Below are 15,765 nucleotides of genomic sequence, written 5' to 3'. Positions count from 1 at the left end.
GCAGTAGGTTCTCTGATGTGTTAAATGAATTCATGGGCATAAAAAATATTTTGTTAAGACCACTAAACACATAATATCAGGACTATTTATTGTTCTAACAAAATTTACTAATTTGCATGAAGTCTTTTAAGTATTTTTATTCTTTATGTGAATAAGCTCAATATTTAAGAGTTTTAATATGCTTCTCAAGGGGTTAAGGAATGATGTTTTTGAAGGAAGGAATTGAGGCATGAGAGACAAAAGGAAATAAGTTTAAGCAGTGAAATATTTAGAATAGGTTGTCTCTTAAGGGGGAAAGAGCCCTATCCCCCATACTCAGTATGGCGTGAAAATAGTATATGATCCAGATAAGCCTGTATTTGGGCCTAACGTATGCTTTACTTTAGGAGTATATTAAAAGAGAATTAGCAGTATATATAGCATTTTAACTAATAGTAAGATCTTTGCAAGTAAATTGATATTTTATTTTAAATGATCTCTCTAATAGAAGTTTGTTAAGGGAAGGAGAGGGCTCAAAGAATTTGGGGCAAAATGAAAGATAAGATATTTGGTTTTAGGGAGTTAGGTATGTAGGTGACAGTGGAACACTGGATTGAAGTTTCTGGCAACTAGTTGGAAAGTGCAGTGCTGGAGGTACGGCTAGTATAAGATATAAATAGGTGTTGATTTAGATGCTTGCTTTGCCTATTTTGAATAAAAAGGAAAGATAACATTTGATTTTTCTAAATTTCTTTTAGTCACAGCATATTCACTATTAGAATATTACAGATTGAAGATTCTGAAATGCCTCGTGTAATGCGAGTCAGTGAGTAAGTTGAACATTCTTTAAATTGTAATTATTCGGGGTGCTCTGGGTGGCTCAATTGGTTAAGCATCTGACTCTTGATTTCGGCTCAGGTCCTGACCTTAAGATTGTGAGATTGAGTCCCCTGTCAGGCTCCATGCATGGAGCCCATTCAAGATTCTCTCTCTCCCTCTCCCTCTGCCCCTCACCCCCCACTAATGCTCACTCTCTCTCTCACTTAAAAAACAAATTGTAATTATTTTGAATTGTTTTGTTTTGAAGAACTTTTTATAGTTTTTTGTTTGTTTGTTTTGGTTAATTCAGATTGTGTTTATGTGATCTTGCTGGTTCAGAAAGAAGCATGAAGACACAGAATGAAGGGGAAAGGTTAAGAGAGACTGGGAATATCAACACTTCTTTATTGACTCTGGGGAAGTGTATCAATGTTTTAAAAAACAGTGAAAAATCAAAGTAAGTGTTGCTGGCAGTGCTATGGGTATGTTAAGTGTTAATATTTAAACTTTGAACTCTAATTTTAGGAAGTTCTTTTTTGTTTTTAACCGGCTTTTATATAATGACTATATATGAAGTATGATAGAAATACTTAGAGTTCTTGGATTAAAAAAAATCGAAATAAAAACAATGTCAGTCGATGCCAGTGACTCAAGTAAACACAATATTTTCCATAGCAAGTGTATGTCAACAGACACTTGTAATAAGCTTTTCATGATCCTGGCTTATTATCTACAACCATTCTATTCAAACACAACTAATCATTGTGGTCTTCTAGACGTGATAGATTTCTGTATTAATTAGCATTTTAGGCTGAATAAATTGTAATTAGCCTTTATCATTTTTAGTAAAGGTGTTTCATGGCATATGTTGTAAAATTGCTTTACACTAGAAAATACAACCCACTTCAATTTTCTTAACATTTTTCTCTAGCGAGTTACTGTTAGCGTTAGTATTATTATTAGCAGTATTTAAAGAAAATAGTATAAATAAACAAAAAATGACTTTTATAGGCTAATCACCAATCTAGAAGTCCATGATAGCTAGATTAATTATTTCTTTGTAAAATTTATTAGTGTTCTGATTTCATGAGATTTGTTTTAACTTAGAGTTTTTTGAAAATTTTTTCCATAGGTTTCAACAGCACGTGCCTTTCCGGGAAAGTAAATTGACCCACTATTTTCAAAGTTTTTTTAATGGTAAAGGGAAAATATGCATGATTGTCAACATCAGCCAATGTTACTTTGCGTATGATGAAACACTTAATGTGTTGAAATTCTCAGCCATTGCACAAAAAGTAAATATACTCAAATTTCTGCAGAATTTATTAAGTCTCTTATTAAGTCTCTTATTAGAATATAAACCATTTTTTCTCAGCTAATACATTTTGCACTTAAAACTGTAAACCTAGGAAATAATTGAAAATTAAAAATGTAAATGTTTGACCAAGTAAGAGGACATGTGACAAGATTGAAGGCTCCCCCTGGTAGTATTATTTTCTTTAAGATTTATTTATTTATTTTAGAGAATGAGAGAGAGAGAAAGAAAGCAAGCATGGGAGGGGGAGCAGCAGAGAGAGAGAAACGCAAGCAGACTTCAGGCTGAGTGTGGAGCCTAACAATGGGGCTCTATCCCACAACCCTGAGATCATGACCTGAGCTGAAACCAGGAGTTGGATGCTCAACCAACTGAGCCACCCAGGCGTCCCCCAAATTACGAGATTCTTGTAATGAATTGTCTGCTCTGCCACCCGCCTACTTCACTTAGTATCTAATCAGGAAGCCCTCTGCTAGGAATCCTTCTTGTATGTTAGTTTGCACAGGTCTTTCTTAAGCACTAGATTGCCATTTGACTTAAATTTATGAAATTATTTTTTAGTTGACAGTTTTTCCTTTTCTGTTTTAAAAGTCACATTGGATATTTTAACAGGTTTATGTTCCAGACACTTTAAATTCTTCTCAAGAGAAATCATTTGGACCTGTCAAGTCTTCTCAAGATGTATTATTAGATGTTAATAATTCAGTTAATAAAATATTAAATGTAAAAAGATCCACAATTTCATGGGAAAGTGGTCTAGAAGACGTGGTGGAAGATGAAGATCTAATAGAGGATCTAGAAAAAGGTGTAGAAAACCAAAGTGTGGAAACTGAACCTACAGATGAAGATCTAGATAAAACATTGGAGGAAGATAAGGCTTTCATTAGCTACGAGGAGAAGAGAGTATGTATTAAGAACTCATACTTCTAAGCTTGGCTTATTATTATTGTGAAGTTAGGGTTAACAATACTTAAGGCTCCCTGTCTTCCAATTTTTTTCAACAAAATGCTTAATTTTTTATATATCTCAACTTCATATTTTGAAAAAAAAATTTTTTTAAAGATTTTATTTTTAAATAATCTCTATGGCTAACATGGGGCTTGGACTCACAACTCTGAGATCAAGAGTTGCACGCTGTACTAACTGAGCCAGCCAGGCGCCCTATATTTTGAAAAATTTTAAACCCACGGTAAGACTAGTACAATGAAAACCCATTGAGTTTGTCAGTTAACTTTGTTCCATGTTTAATTCTCTATGCGTATGTGAATACATTTTTTTTTTTTTTGCTTGTACCATTTGAAAACAAGGTGTCTACATAATGAATGATACCTTACAATTAACTACTTCAGCATGTTTCCTAATACTGTAGACATATTCTGATGATCATAAGACCATTTTCACACCTAAGGAATTTAACATTGATAGAATAATATAATCTGTTCTACTATCCATATTAAGATTTCTTCATTGATCCCAGTGTATCCTTTATGGCCATTTGTTTTTCATCTACAACCAAAGTTAAAAAATTGCTTTTGATTGTCAGGTTTCTTATGTTTCTTTAGTTATTTGTTATCTAACAAAGATATTTTTGAGAAGTTGAGGTTAGTTGTCTTGCAGAATACCCCCAGGTATGTGGATTTCTCAAATTTTTCCTCACGGTTCAGGTTTTACACTATTATATAGGTCAAGTTGTGACTTTCCTGTTGCATCCTATCTGGAGACACATGTCTGATTTCGCCATTCTTGGTGATGCTAAGTTTTGCTCATTTGGTTAAGGTATTATGTTTCAGATCTCCTTTCATTGTGAAAGTATATTACCTGTGGGATGATACCTTGACACCATGTGAATATCTTGTTCCGCAGTATCCTTTCACTCAATGATTTTTGCATACTCCACCATACTTAGTTTGCAGACTTGAGTACAAGCACTCAAAATGGCCACCCAGTACCAATTATTCTTTCTTCAAAAACAGGAATTGGTTGGTCGTCTTATATTTATGGTCAATAAATAAGATTGAACAGTGGTAATTTTAGCCTCTGTCCAAATACAGTTCACACATTTATTTACATTGTACTAATCCTGAGATTTAGCTCATGTTCACATTACTGGTTCGCCTCATTAACTGGCCATAACTACATCTATAGATATGGAGTCTTCTTACCATTGTCCTAGGAACACTGATAACCTTGTGCTCATGGTTGTGCTTTAATGGTGTTGACAAATCTCACATCCTAGTACCCTTGGACTGTAGAAGTCCACGTAGATGGATGATGTATTGGGTTAAATATTCTCATTTTAATAATTTACTTCATTGTCCCTGAAAGCCATCATTGCACCTATATTGTTTGGAGATGAGAATGAAAGCTTCAGATGCTAGTCCCAATTTATCTGGTCACTATGTGATGGAATCTTGTTTACCAAGGACCTCTGTAATGTAATACTTTACCTCAGGGACAAAAGGAGTGATCAGTAGACCTATTTTAGTTTGTACTGATCTTCTCAAAGCTGAAGTTTATGTATAATGTTGATTAAAGTTGAAATGTTAGTAAAATTCCTGAATTTACCAGAGAAAAATAACGCTATAGTTTATAATTGACTACATAGTGTAAGTGCATATCTTCCTATAACATTGATAAAATAAACATTTCATCAAAGTGTATTCTAATATTTAACTTTTAAAAATGAAACTGATTAGACTGCTTGCTTTATATTATTAGCATTTTAACTGGCATTAAAAATCATTGTGAGATACATTGATATTAGCATATTAATACTTATGGTTCATTTAGCTAGAAAGACCAGAGTTTTTTTAGCAAAAACTGTCATATCCTAACAATGATAAAAAATGAATTGTTGAGAATTATTTAAATAAACCAATTTCCCAAGCTATTCCTATATTCATGTAGATTTCTCTAGGTCTCCCACATTTCTTCTTAAACATTACAGTTTATTGTTTCATTTTATTTTTTTAAATTTAAATTCAATTAATATACAGTGTATTATTATTAGTTTCAGAGGTAGAGTTCAGTGATTCATTCGTCTTCTATAATACCCAGTGTTCATTACATCACGTGCCCTCCTTAATGTTCATCACTCAATTACCCAATCTCCCCACCCCTCTCCCCTCCAGCAACCCTCAGTTTGTTTCCTATGATGAACAGTCTCATGGTTTGTCTCTTCTGATTTTGTCTTGTTTTATTTTTCCCTCCCTTCTCCTATGATCCTCTGTTTTGTTTCTTAAATTCCACATATGAGTGAGATCATGTGATTGTCTTTCTCTGTCTTATTTCGCTTAGCATAATACCCTCTAATGCCATCCATGTTGTTGCAGATGGCAAGATTTCATTTTTTTTGATGGCTGAGTACTATTCCCTTGTGTGTGTGTGTGTGTGTGTGTGTGTGTGTGTGTGTGTATATATATTCATTCCACATCTTCTTTATCCATTCATCTATTGATGGACATCTGGACTCTTTTCATAGTTCGGCTATTGTGGACATTGCTGCTATAAACATAGGGGTGCCTGAGTGGCTCAGTCAGTTAAGCTTCTGACTCTTGATCTCAGCTCAGGTCTTGTTACAGCTTATTGTTTTAAACAGTGGGAAAATGTGATTGTTTGAAATTATAAAAGTATTATTTAATCATGGTAAAGTCTGGAAAAAGAGAAAGAGGGAAACAAATATAAAGATCCCTACATACCACTCACGTTAATGGATTTTTACTGTACATTACTCTTTTGTATCCTGATTTTCTTTACTTAAAAGTAAATTGTGCAAAGTATGAATTATTACTATGTCATCATTGTTCATTACAGTAGGTTACTGTGTGTTTGTACCATAATTGAACTAATCTTTTATGTTTAACTTTTGAATTAGGTTTCACTTTTCCTTAATTAAATATAACTGCTACCACAAAACAATACTCTGATAATCATTTTCACAGCCAAAACGCTGGGTCCTGTTTTATAAGTATTTCCTCAGTATAGGTTCTTAGGAGAATTTCAAAGTCAGGATATCTATAGAAAATATTTTCAGATATAAAATTGAGACATTGCAAGATCTGTAGCTTTGACAGAGTTTATTAGTTAATTTATTATTGAGAAACTTTAAATAGAAACCCTAAGGAATATAAGGCTATTATCTGATGCTATAATTTATTTTATTATACATCTATATTGGCCATGTCAAGTGTTAATTGCTTTATTTATTCATTGTCCATATTACGTGATTATGTATGCTTTCTCCAAGGTCTTGGAGTTGTTGCTCACATTTGGATAGTTATAAAAGCCAAATAAGATAAGTTTATGTAACATCTCTTTTTTCCATTTTTGGAAAGTGTTTGGGGGTTCTTAGTAACTACTCTATGTAACTCTTAGGCTTTAGATCTTGACTGATTTAAAATCCAACCTTTAGCACTTTCCACAGACCCAATCTTTACTTTTTTCACCTATGAGGTATGGATGCTGCTACCAAGTTCACAGAAGGTTGTGTGGATTGAAAGGCATCAAATATGAACTCTCCAGAGTAGTTCCTGGTAGATAATAGATTTTCAGATTTTTTTCTTTTTTTTCTTTCTTAGTGTAGCCATACAGTAATACATTTGAGTTACTGTAAGTGTATTTTTAAAATGTGGAAAGGTCCACCTGATATTTCAGATTAATGAATTTCTGCAAATACATAATTTTCCGTGAGAATATTATCACTATTAAAATAGGATGCATAATTATAGTCGACTAAATGAAGAGTTATTTTTGAATGCTCAGACTGTAGTATTTCGTTTGGGATATATTTGTTCTTAGGATTTTGATATTTATGTTTTAGAAACTGTTGGATTTAATAGAAGACTTGAAAAAAAAACTGATAGATGAAAGAAAAGAAAAGTTAACGTTGGAATTTAAAATTCGTGATGAAGTTACACAGGAGTTTACTCAATATTTAGCTCAACGGGAAGCTGACTTTAAGTAAGTTATTTCTTTCATGTCCTAGTAAAAACAGACTTTTTAGAAGTTATTTACTTATATTAAGTGGCTTCTGAATTCTGACCTTTATGGCTTGAAAGTAACTTGCTAATCCTCACAGGGACTCAGAGTTGTACATGAATGATTAAAAATCTGCTTTTAATTTATAATGTACTTAATCTTAGAAATTTATTTTTATTATTTTTTTCATCATGATAAGTGTACTCTTAAATCCCCATCACCCATATGACCCATCCCCCCCACACCTTCCCTCTGGTAACCATCAGTTCTCTGTGGTTAAGAGTCGGCTTCTTGGTTTGTCTCTCTTTTTTCCCTTTGCTCTTTTGTTTTGTTTCTTCAATTCCACATATGAGTGAGATCATATGGTATTTGTCTTTTTTTGACTTATTTTGCTTAGCATTATAATCTCTAGCTCCATCCATGTTGTTGTAAATGGCAATATTTCATTCCTTTTCATGGCTAAATAATACACACACACAACACACACACACACACGCACACCCCCCACATCTTCTTTATCCATTTGTCTATCGATGGACACTTGGGCTGCTTCTGTAGTTTGGCTCTTGTAAATAGTACTGCAGTACACATAAGGGTGCATGTATCCTTAATCTTGGAAATTTAAAAAAACACAAAGTGTTGCTTTTTCTTAATGGGATTAATTTGTGTTATAAAGGGAAACTCTCCTTCAGGAACGAGAGATACTTGAGGAAAATGCTGAATGTCGTTTGGCTATCTTCAAGGATTTGGTTGGTAAATGTGACACTCAAGAAGAACCAGCGAATGAAGATTGTGCCATGAAAGTTGAAACCAAAGTATGTTAACTGAAGTGTTAAGTTCAGTGATGTTTTTGGTGCCAGCATGTAGTGTACCGTATCAGTAATGAAAAAACATTAATGTGCTTTAGAGTTGAACAACTTACTATGTAGCTTTATTATAATTAAACATGCTTTGTTAGGAATGTAAGCACGATTAGTTTAAATATAGGTATTAGACTAGAAAAAAATTATGCGTCTGTTATGTTTATATCTCATTTTGGTGTTGCTTTTGAGTTATTGTATTGATTATAGGTAGGTAGGTTCCTTTGAGTCTGATTACGGGATGCCTCTCTCAGATTTGTGTTAAACAGTTCTAAAGGGACCTAAGAGTCCTTTATACTGCTCTGATTAAAGCAAAAACATTATATGTAAAAAGGATTGCTCTTGTTGGCTGACCGACCATTCCCTACTGTTGAGGAAACATTATCCTTTTCTGCTGCTTCCACTGAAATTGATGTCTTTTGGGGATTCTTTGATTTTGTTAATTTTTTTAATTACTCAGTTTAGGGGCCTGGGATGGTGATGTCCTGGCTCTTGCTGTCACATCATCTTTATGTGTCCTAGACATGGTTTGGCTCTTGGACTGAGTTGTGATAATGGAGATTTGTTTCCTCAGCTGTCCCAACAGAGGCTTAGGAGACATATATATGAAAGTATACCTGAACTGATTGTCATAATTGTTCTACAATGACTTGTAGCTTATGACATTTTTTAAATGGAACTGTGTCTCACATTCCGTAAAACAGAAAATGAGTAATGAAACACAGCTTTTTCATAAGTGGAAATACTTTAATATACTTAATTGAAAAGCATGTTAAGTTGTGAATTTTTTGCTACATATTCTTAAAACTGTGTAAATCAGATAGTGCCACATTGTAAGAGTGAAAGCCACTGTTAACATTAGGCATGTGGTTTTTGCTATTTTTAGGAAGCACATAATTATGTAGGAATTGAAGATATTATTGATTCTCTTCAAGATGATGTCACTGATATTAAGAAACAGGCTGAAATTGCTCACTTATATATTGCATCTCTTGCTGACCCCCAGGAAGCTATTGCTTGTTTAGAAATAAAGTTTAATCAAGTTAAAGCTGAATTAGCTAAAACCAAAGAAGAATTAATCAAAACCCAGGAAGAGTTAAAAAAGAGAGAAGATGGTAAGTAGATGTATTTTATCCATATTTAGATGTTACAAATGCGTAAAAAGACAGTTGGTAAGTAAGTATAAGAGATTTATGCAGCGTATTTACCGTAGCGACTAGAAGATACTTTGATCTAGGTAACCTATTTAAAGTTTAACATTTTAGTGGCTTTGTAGTAATTTACTATTAAAATTTTTTTTTTGCCTTCATTTACTTTCAGACTAATATTAGTAGAAAATGGACTTCTCAAAAAAAAAACAACCAATAAAATACAATAACCACCAAACTAAGCATTAGTTTTATCAGCAAATTAAGAAATCTTACAGGAAATTGCAATGCTGTGAATTTTGTTCTGTTTCTTTTATGAATTATCATAGTGTAGTAGATTCTGCTCTGGGCTTCTAAGTTTGGGATAAAGTAACTCCTATGGAGTGGTCTTAAGTTTGTTAAATTGGCGCTCCATTCCAGCTCAGAGCTCTCTCTCTCTCTATTTTTTTAATTTACATATGTATGTTTATAATGTCATATCTGGTTTTTAAAAGTGTTAGATGAAATATTCTGCCCTTTTCTGTGTGAAACAAAGTGGGTAGAAAACAGCAGGTAAATGTCTCTACATGACTAAGTGGACTAGAAAGGTACTCTCTGAAATTATACCAGAAATTTTTTACAATTTAACATATGTCATTCATTTTTACCTTGGGTGGGATGTTGAACGTGGCTTTTTCAGAAACATTGCCCTCTGGAGGTAGAACTAGTAGCCGAATGCTGTGTGCTTCTAGTGCTGTCAAAATAATTTTTCCCAAATGTAACACATTTCATGATTATTCAGTGATATATATTTTTTTAGACGCTTATTTATTTTCAATTTTCTTATTTTTTCAGAATCAGAAATTAATTTGAATTCATTGGTTCAAGAGCTTGAGAAATCTGATAAGGTAATACTTCAAGTTTTATTTTGTCTTGATAAGGAACTTAATAATTAAGCAATTGAAGGAGCATAATTTATGACAAGGTACATTTATTTTAAAAATAAAGAAAAAGTAATAAATGAATGTGATAAAAAATTGAAAATTATAAGTTTTCAGTGATAGCCATTAGAAAGTTTCTTCAGTCTTTCCAGAGGATATTTATTTATATAGAGAGAACATATACACACATCTTTTAAAAAGTTTACACAAATTAGGAGCGCTTGGGTAGCTTAGTTGGTTAAGCTCTGACTCTTGATCTCAGCTCAGGTCTTGATCTCAGCTCAGGTCTTGATCACAGGGTCGTGAGTTCAAGCCATGTTGGGCTCTACACTGGGCATGGAACCTACTTAAAAAAAAAAAAAGTTTACACAGATGGGATTAATTAGTTTTGTGTCTTGTTTTCTTCCCTAAAAAGGTATCTTGGAGATAATTCTACATTGGCACATAGAGATCTGTGTTATTCTTTCACTAGATGCATGGTGTTGATTGATGCATTTAAATGGTGTTTATTTTATCTGAAATTACTGACTTTTAAAGTATGGGATATGGCTTGAGCAATGTGTAGCATTGAATTCTGAAGATCTTTGGCACTTTGGTGAGATAATCATTCCGAATGGTTGTAGGTGGGTTTGACATTGATAGGTGTAAATATGAAATTATAAATACACATGGAGGTGAGGTGAATTTAGAGATCTAAACTTGATATTTTTTTCTGACCTTCTCTGGTATGGGTCTTATATCAGTTTACATTTATACTTCTCAAGAGCTAAATATTTTAAGATATCAGACATAAGTCAAGATCTTTGATGTCTAATATCTAGCATTTAAAGAAGTAACCAAAATAATGTACTTAGCAGAAGACATTACAGCTACTGTTTAGATGATTCCTAATCTTTTCCTTTATCTTTCTAGTTATAAAAATAGTAGATGCTAGTTGTAAAAATTCAGTTATATTAAACTCTGTAAAATAGAAGATAAGAAAGTCCCCATAATCTTCCTCCTGAATAAAAATAAGAGAGAAAACCAAGTTGGTTGGTAGCTTTTTTTAGACGTTTACCTTATATTTATTTATGTATTCAAAAGATTTTATTTATTTATTTATTTGAGAGATAGAGTGCGTGCGAGCAGGGTGAGGGGAAGAGGGAGAGGGAGAGAGAGAATCTCAAGCAGACTCCCCAGTGAGTGCAGAACCTGCTGTGGGGCTTGATCCCAAGACCCTGACATGACCTGGGCTGAAATCAAGAGTTGTACACTTAACCGACTCAGGCACCCAGGCACCCCATATGTATTTATTTTTATAGAACACTTACTATGCACTCTCTAAAATGCTTTACATATATTAACTCATTTAAATCTCAGAACAACTTTATGATGTAGATACTGTTATTATTTTTTATTTTTACAGAGACATAAAATAACATGTCCAGAGTCATACAACTAGAAGGTGGAAAAGTTAGGATTCAGACCTGGACAGTCTGATTCCAGAGTCCTCTTATCCAATATATTATATTGCTTTTCTTTCCTTTATTTAAATAAACATGTTATTTTTTAAGCAAAAATAAGGTCATACTATGCTACTTAATTTTTACTTCGTCTTAAAATTTGAAGGAATTCTAAAATTGCATCAGACTTGCATTTTATGTATCCCGAAATACATTTATTAAACATTGCTATTTTTCTTTTTTCCAAAGAAAATACTTATGCAGAGTCAAAGAATTCAAGAGTTGGTAGATATAATTGATCAGAAAGAGGGTATATCAACACATTTCAGAACCTAAAATTTCATATGGAAAACACATTTGCAAGCAGTGTAAGAATTTAACTTTATTTGTCTGCCTTACAAATTACATTAAAAATCTATGTTTTGGTTCAAAATAAAGTAATTTAAAATAGCTTATATAGCTAAGATTAATTTACTAAGAATGTTGAATTATTTATTTTGTTGAATTTAGTTTACCATTGTGCAGATCTGAGTTTTTGAGAACTTGCAGGGCATTTGACCTCTTTGAACATAATATCCCACAAATTACACTGGCATTGCTTTACATACGTAAGAGAGAAGAATATGTAGCTCTTGGAAGTGTAAGCCTTAGCTCATTGGAAGGGGAGCTCTGGGGCAAAAGGAACTTAATGTGCTCAGATATCTGCAGGTCATAAAGATTTCTCTCTCTCTCTGTCTCTGTCTCTATCACTGTACCTACCTTTATTTCTGTGTCTCTATATAGAACTATAAATGAAATTCAGTGGAGTTAGGGGGTTTTTTTTTGTTAGAAGCTAATTTTTTTAAATGTGCTTTTTGCTAATGTTCATATGGTTAATAGCAAAGATATACTTTTTTTAAAAATTGCATTATATACTATGCCATGTAAAGCCTTTAAGGGTTTTAGAAGTACACATTTAGGTAATTTCATATTTAGTTAGTTTAGGATAATCAGCCTGCCTTTTAATCCTTTTTTTTAAAACAATGGTTTTAGTTTTCATTTATGCTTTTTATTGTAAACTCCTTTAGATTATTGCTTGAATTTAAAAAGGCAGAATATATAGACATAACATTATAGGCTGAGTAAACTAATAGCCAAACCTCTCTGCTTTGTTTGGAGGTGCTTTTGTATGTCTTTTCTGTGACCAGGAGGGAAGATCAGTATCTTGTAAAAAGTGACTGTTGACTATGCTTTCTGTCTTGACAGTCAAGGTCCAGTACTCACCAATATTCTCTGATCATTTCAGCATAAGTTGGGCTTTTGATACTCCAGGGGTAAATAAGAAGCCTTCTAGAAGAGTAGCTTACCTTCTGTGTAATCTCTGGTAGCAGACCTCTGTTTTGGTATTCTTTAGATGCATTATTCAGTCTATCTGACTTTTTATTTGTACCTGAACTGGGAGAGACATCCTTGTAATAAGGAGAAGAGCATGAATGAGAAGCATAAAATGATTTATTTCAGTCAAGAAACACTTGTTGAATGTCTACTGTGTGCCAGGTACTGTGTCAGATTTTGAGAATTGTGTAGCTGAGTAAAAACTAGTACTCTTAAAGACTCCTCAGTAAGAGAGAAACCACGTAAACAGAATTGTAATGAAATGTGCAGTGGTAGGCACTATATACAAGAAGCTGAGAATAGGTGGAGGTTAGGGAATACTTTCTGGAGATGAAAATGATTAAGTTGAGCCATGAAGGATGATTAAAGTTTAGCCAGTTGAAAGTAGGGGGAGTGGGCAGTCCATAGCTGTGAGGGACAAGAAAATAGGCTGGCCTTCCAGGTACAGGATTCAGAATGCGCAAAGTTATGGAAATGAGAAGCCTTTCAGTCAGTGTAGGAAAGCACAAGTATTTATTGTTCAAGGGAAAGTTTGAATCAAGGAGAGGTGAGAAGTGAGGCTGGGAGCAGTAGGTTGGGGTAAGATGGTGGAAGTCCTTAAATACTGCATTGAAGAGTTTGGGTTTTATTCCAGAGGCAGTGAGGAGTCATTAATTTTAAGGAGAGCAGTAGCAAAGTTGATTTTTTATTTTGAGTGATGTATTTGGATATTTGGAGAATGGGGTTGAGATGGAGTTAGACTGGAGGCATAGAGACAAGAAAAGCTTCTTGGAAGAGTCAGTGACAGTTGATGAGGACTTTGATTAAGGGTAGCTGGGTAGCGGCAGTAGAGATTAAGAAGAGGGTATTGACTTGTGAAATAAGAGGACGTAAGACCTTTAGGGACTGGGGGCTTAACTTCTTACAATATGAATTGCTGGGCCTTCAGACTCGCAGCACTTTCGTTTGGCTATTCATCACATGCTTTTGCTCTGCACTTGATTTGGATTGTAAGTCTTGTTTGGTTTGGTGAAGGAAAATAAAAACAAGAAAAAAAAACCCAGAGACATCACTCTGGCGACTATATCTTTGAAGAAAATTGTTGGAAATTTAAGTTGGAATTATATTTTTTTCTGTAGTATGTTTATATACCACAGTGTGTTAGTCACATTTAAGTAATAGTAAAAAAGCATTTAAATTAGCAATGTTCCTAATTTAATAGTTCTTGCCTGTAAATAGACTTTTTAGATAGGTTCTAGATTCTGTTACCAACTAGGTTAAAACAGTATGTGAAAGTATTCACATAAATACTAAACAAATGTGAAGTAATATGGAATGTAACCTGATGTGCTGATTAACTGTTGATCTAGGGTCACTATTCCAAAGCTTGTCTTGAAAGCAGACCCTTCTTAATGATAAAATTTATTTTGAATGGTGGTTCTTGATCATTTTTCCAACCACACGTACGGTAGGGTTGTGTGAAAGACTCCTTTCAATAATAATTGTGGAGGATAGATTTTTTGGGGGGAAAGTTGTATAATTTGAAGGAGGAAAAAAATGATCAGATCATTTTGAGAGGTCTAAGAGTGAGGGAAGAGACAACTTGAACCTGTCACGGAGTATTTGAAAACTCTTAGGCTCTGTCAGAGGTGTGATATGTCTATTTCAGGATTTTGTTATTTTTCATTGACACCAGGGGCCTAATTGTGAAAGTGGAGGTTTTTCGTCATGACATCCTCTGTTTAGGGATATCTAAAAAAAAAAACTGCTTAAAAAAAAATAAACCTCATTACTTTATGATTTTAAAAACTCATCTCATCTATATATCCTGAATAAAATGTTTGATTTTATGATGGAAAATGGCATTTTGTTTTTTTCATATACTCCCCCCCCCCCCCAAAATGGATTGCTACCAGCAGAAGGGATTTAAATAATCTTTTTTTTTTTTTTTTTTAAAGATTTTATTTATTTATTTGACAGAGATAGAGACAGCCAGCGAGAGAGGGAACACAAGCAGGGGGAGTGGGAGAGGAAGAAGCAGGCTCATAGCAGAGGAGCCTGATGTGGGGCTCGATCCCATAATGCCGGGATCACGCTCTGAGCCGAAGGCAGACGCCCAAGGACTGAGCCACCCAGGCGCCCCGGGATTTAAATAATCTTTGCATTTAAAAAAAATCCCTGGCTTTACCATACCTTTGATTACTTTATAACCTTGTCCTTAACTGCTGAGTTTCACCCATCCCTCTTTCTGGATAACAGTATATTGTATCTTTCTTTTCTGCGAGCCTTTTAGGGAGGCATAGTATTTTCCTTAAAAAATAAAAATCTAAATAATTTTTATTGTTTAGATAAACTAGGAGCTCAGTTTTAAGGCTGTATGTAGATTGTATATCTTTAAATATACATAGGCTAGAAGCTAAGGCCAAAACTATTTTTCTGGGAGTTGTTAAAGTATAAAAAAATGCTGCTTATCTATCAGAGGCTTTGGTAACAAAACAATTGTTAAGTTTCTAGCGTGGGACCTCAAGATTTTAAGTTCAAGTATCTAGAAGAAACAATTTTATCAATAGTGTTTTTGTATTTTTCTTTTGAAAGCACATTTTGAATGTGACTGAGGGGTAAGTGTTTTAGGGTTGTCCAGGTATCCCTGAACAAGTCTCTAACCCATTAACGTTGAATTTGTTTTTAGGTATCAGGATAAAACTATATGCTTAACTGACTTTAATATAAGTGGGTTTTTTTGCCTTCCTGAATGCACAAGTTAGTTAATATTACTCACTTGCCAGAGCCATCAGTTATTTTTAGGGTGAGACTTAAGAAATAACTTAGAAAATGTTTCAACAAATTTGAAAATAAAAATTTTTTTAAAGACTTTATTTATTTATTTGATAGAGCACAAGCAGGAGGAATGGCAGACACGGAGAGGGAGAAGCAGACTCCCCGGTGAGCAGG

At 33.7% G+C, this 15,765-nt stretch overlaps 1 protein-coding gene across 7 annotated transcripts in view; it reads left to right on the top strand.

The window, feature by feature from the left end:
• KIF20B (kinesin family member 20B) overlaps positions 1-15,765 on the top strand; it is a 66,028-nt gene that overhangs the window by 15,292 nt on the left and 34,971 nt on the right. For 5 of the 7 annotated variants that reach the window (XM_045810066.2, XM_045810067.2, XM_045810064.2 and 2 more), the window contains exons 10-17: positions 738-809; positions 1,109-1,255; positions 1,931-2,093; positions 2,726-3,016; positions 6,933-7,072; positions 7,767-7,905; positions 8,837-9,065; positions 9,933-9,985. In XM_045810066.2, coding sequence (XP_045666022.2) covers positions 738-809; positions 1,109-1,255; positions 1,931-2,093; positions 2,726-3,016; positions 6,933-7,072; positions 7,767-7,905; positions 8,837-9,065; positions 9,933-9,985 — 1,234 coding nt within the window. The remainder of the gene's footprint in view (positions 1-737; positions 810-1,108; positions 1,256-1,930; positions 2,094-2,725; positions 3,017-6,932; positions 7,073-7,766; positions 7,906-8,836; positions 9,066-9,932; positions 9,986-15,765) is intronic. The other 2 variants (XM_087862912.1, XM_045810068.2) reach the window with 1 other exon arrangement.

The sequence above is a fragment of the Ursus americanus genome, chromosome 6 (assembly GCF_024610735.1).
Source record: "Ursus americanus isolate L20-20 chromosome 6, mUrsAme1.1.p, whole genome shotgun sequence".
NCBI lineage: Eukaryota > Metazoa > Chordata > Mammalia > Carnivora > Ursidae > Ursus > Ursus americanus.
This window is presented reverse-complemented; position numbering and strand designations above follow the sequence as displayed.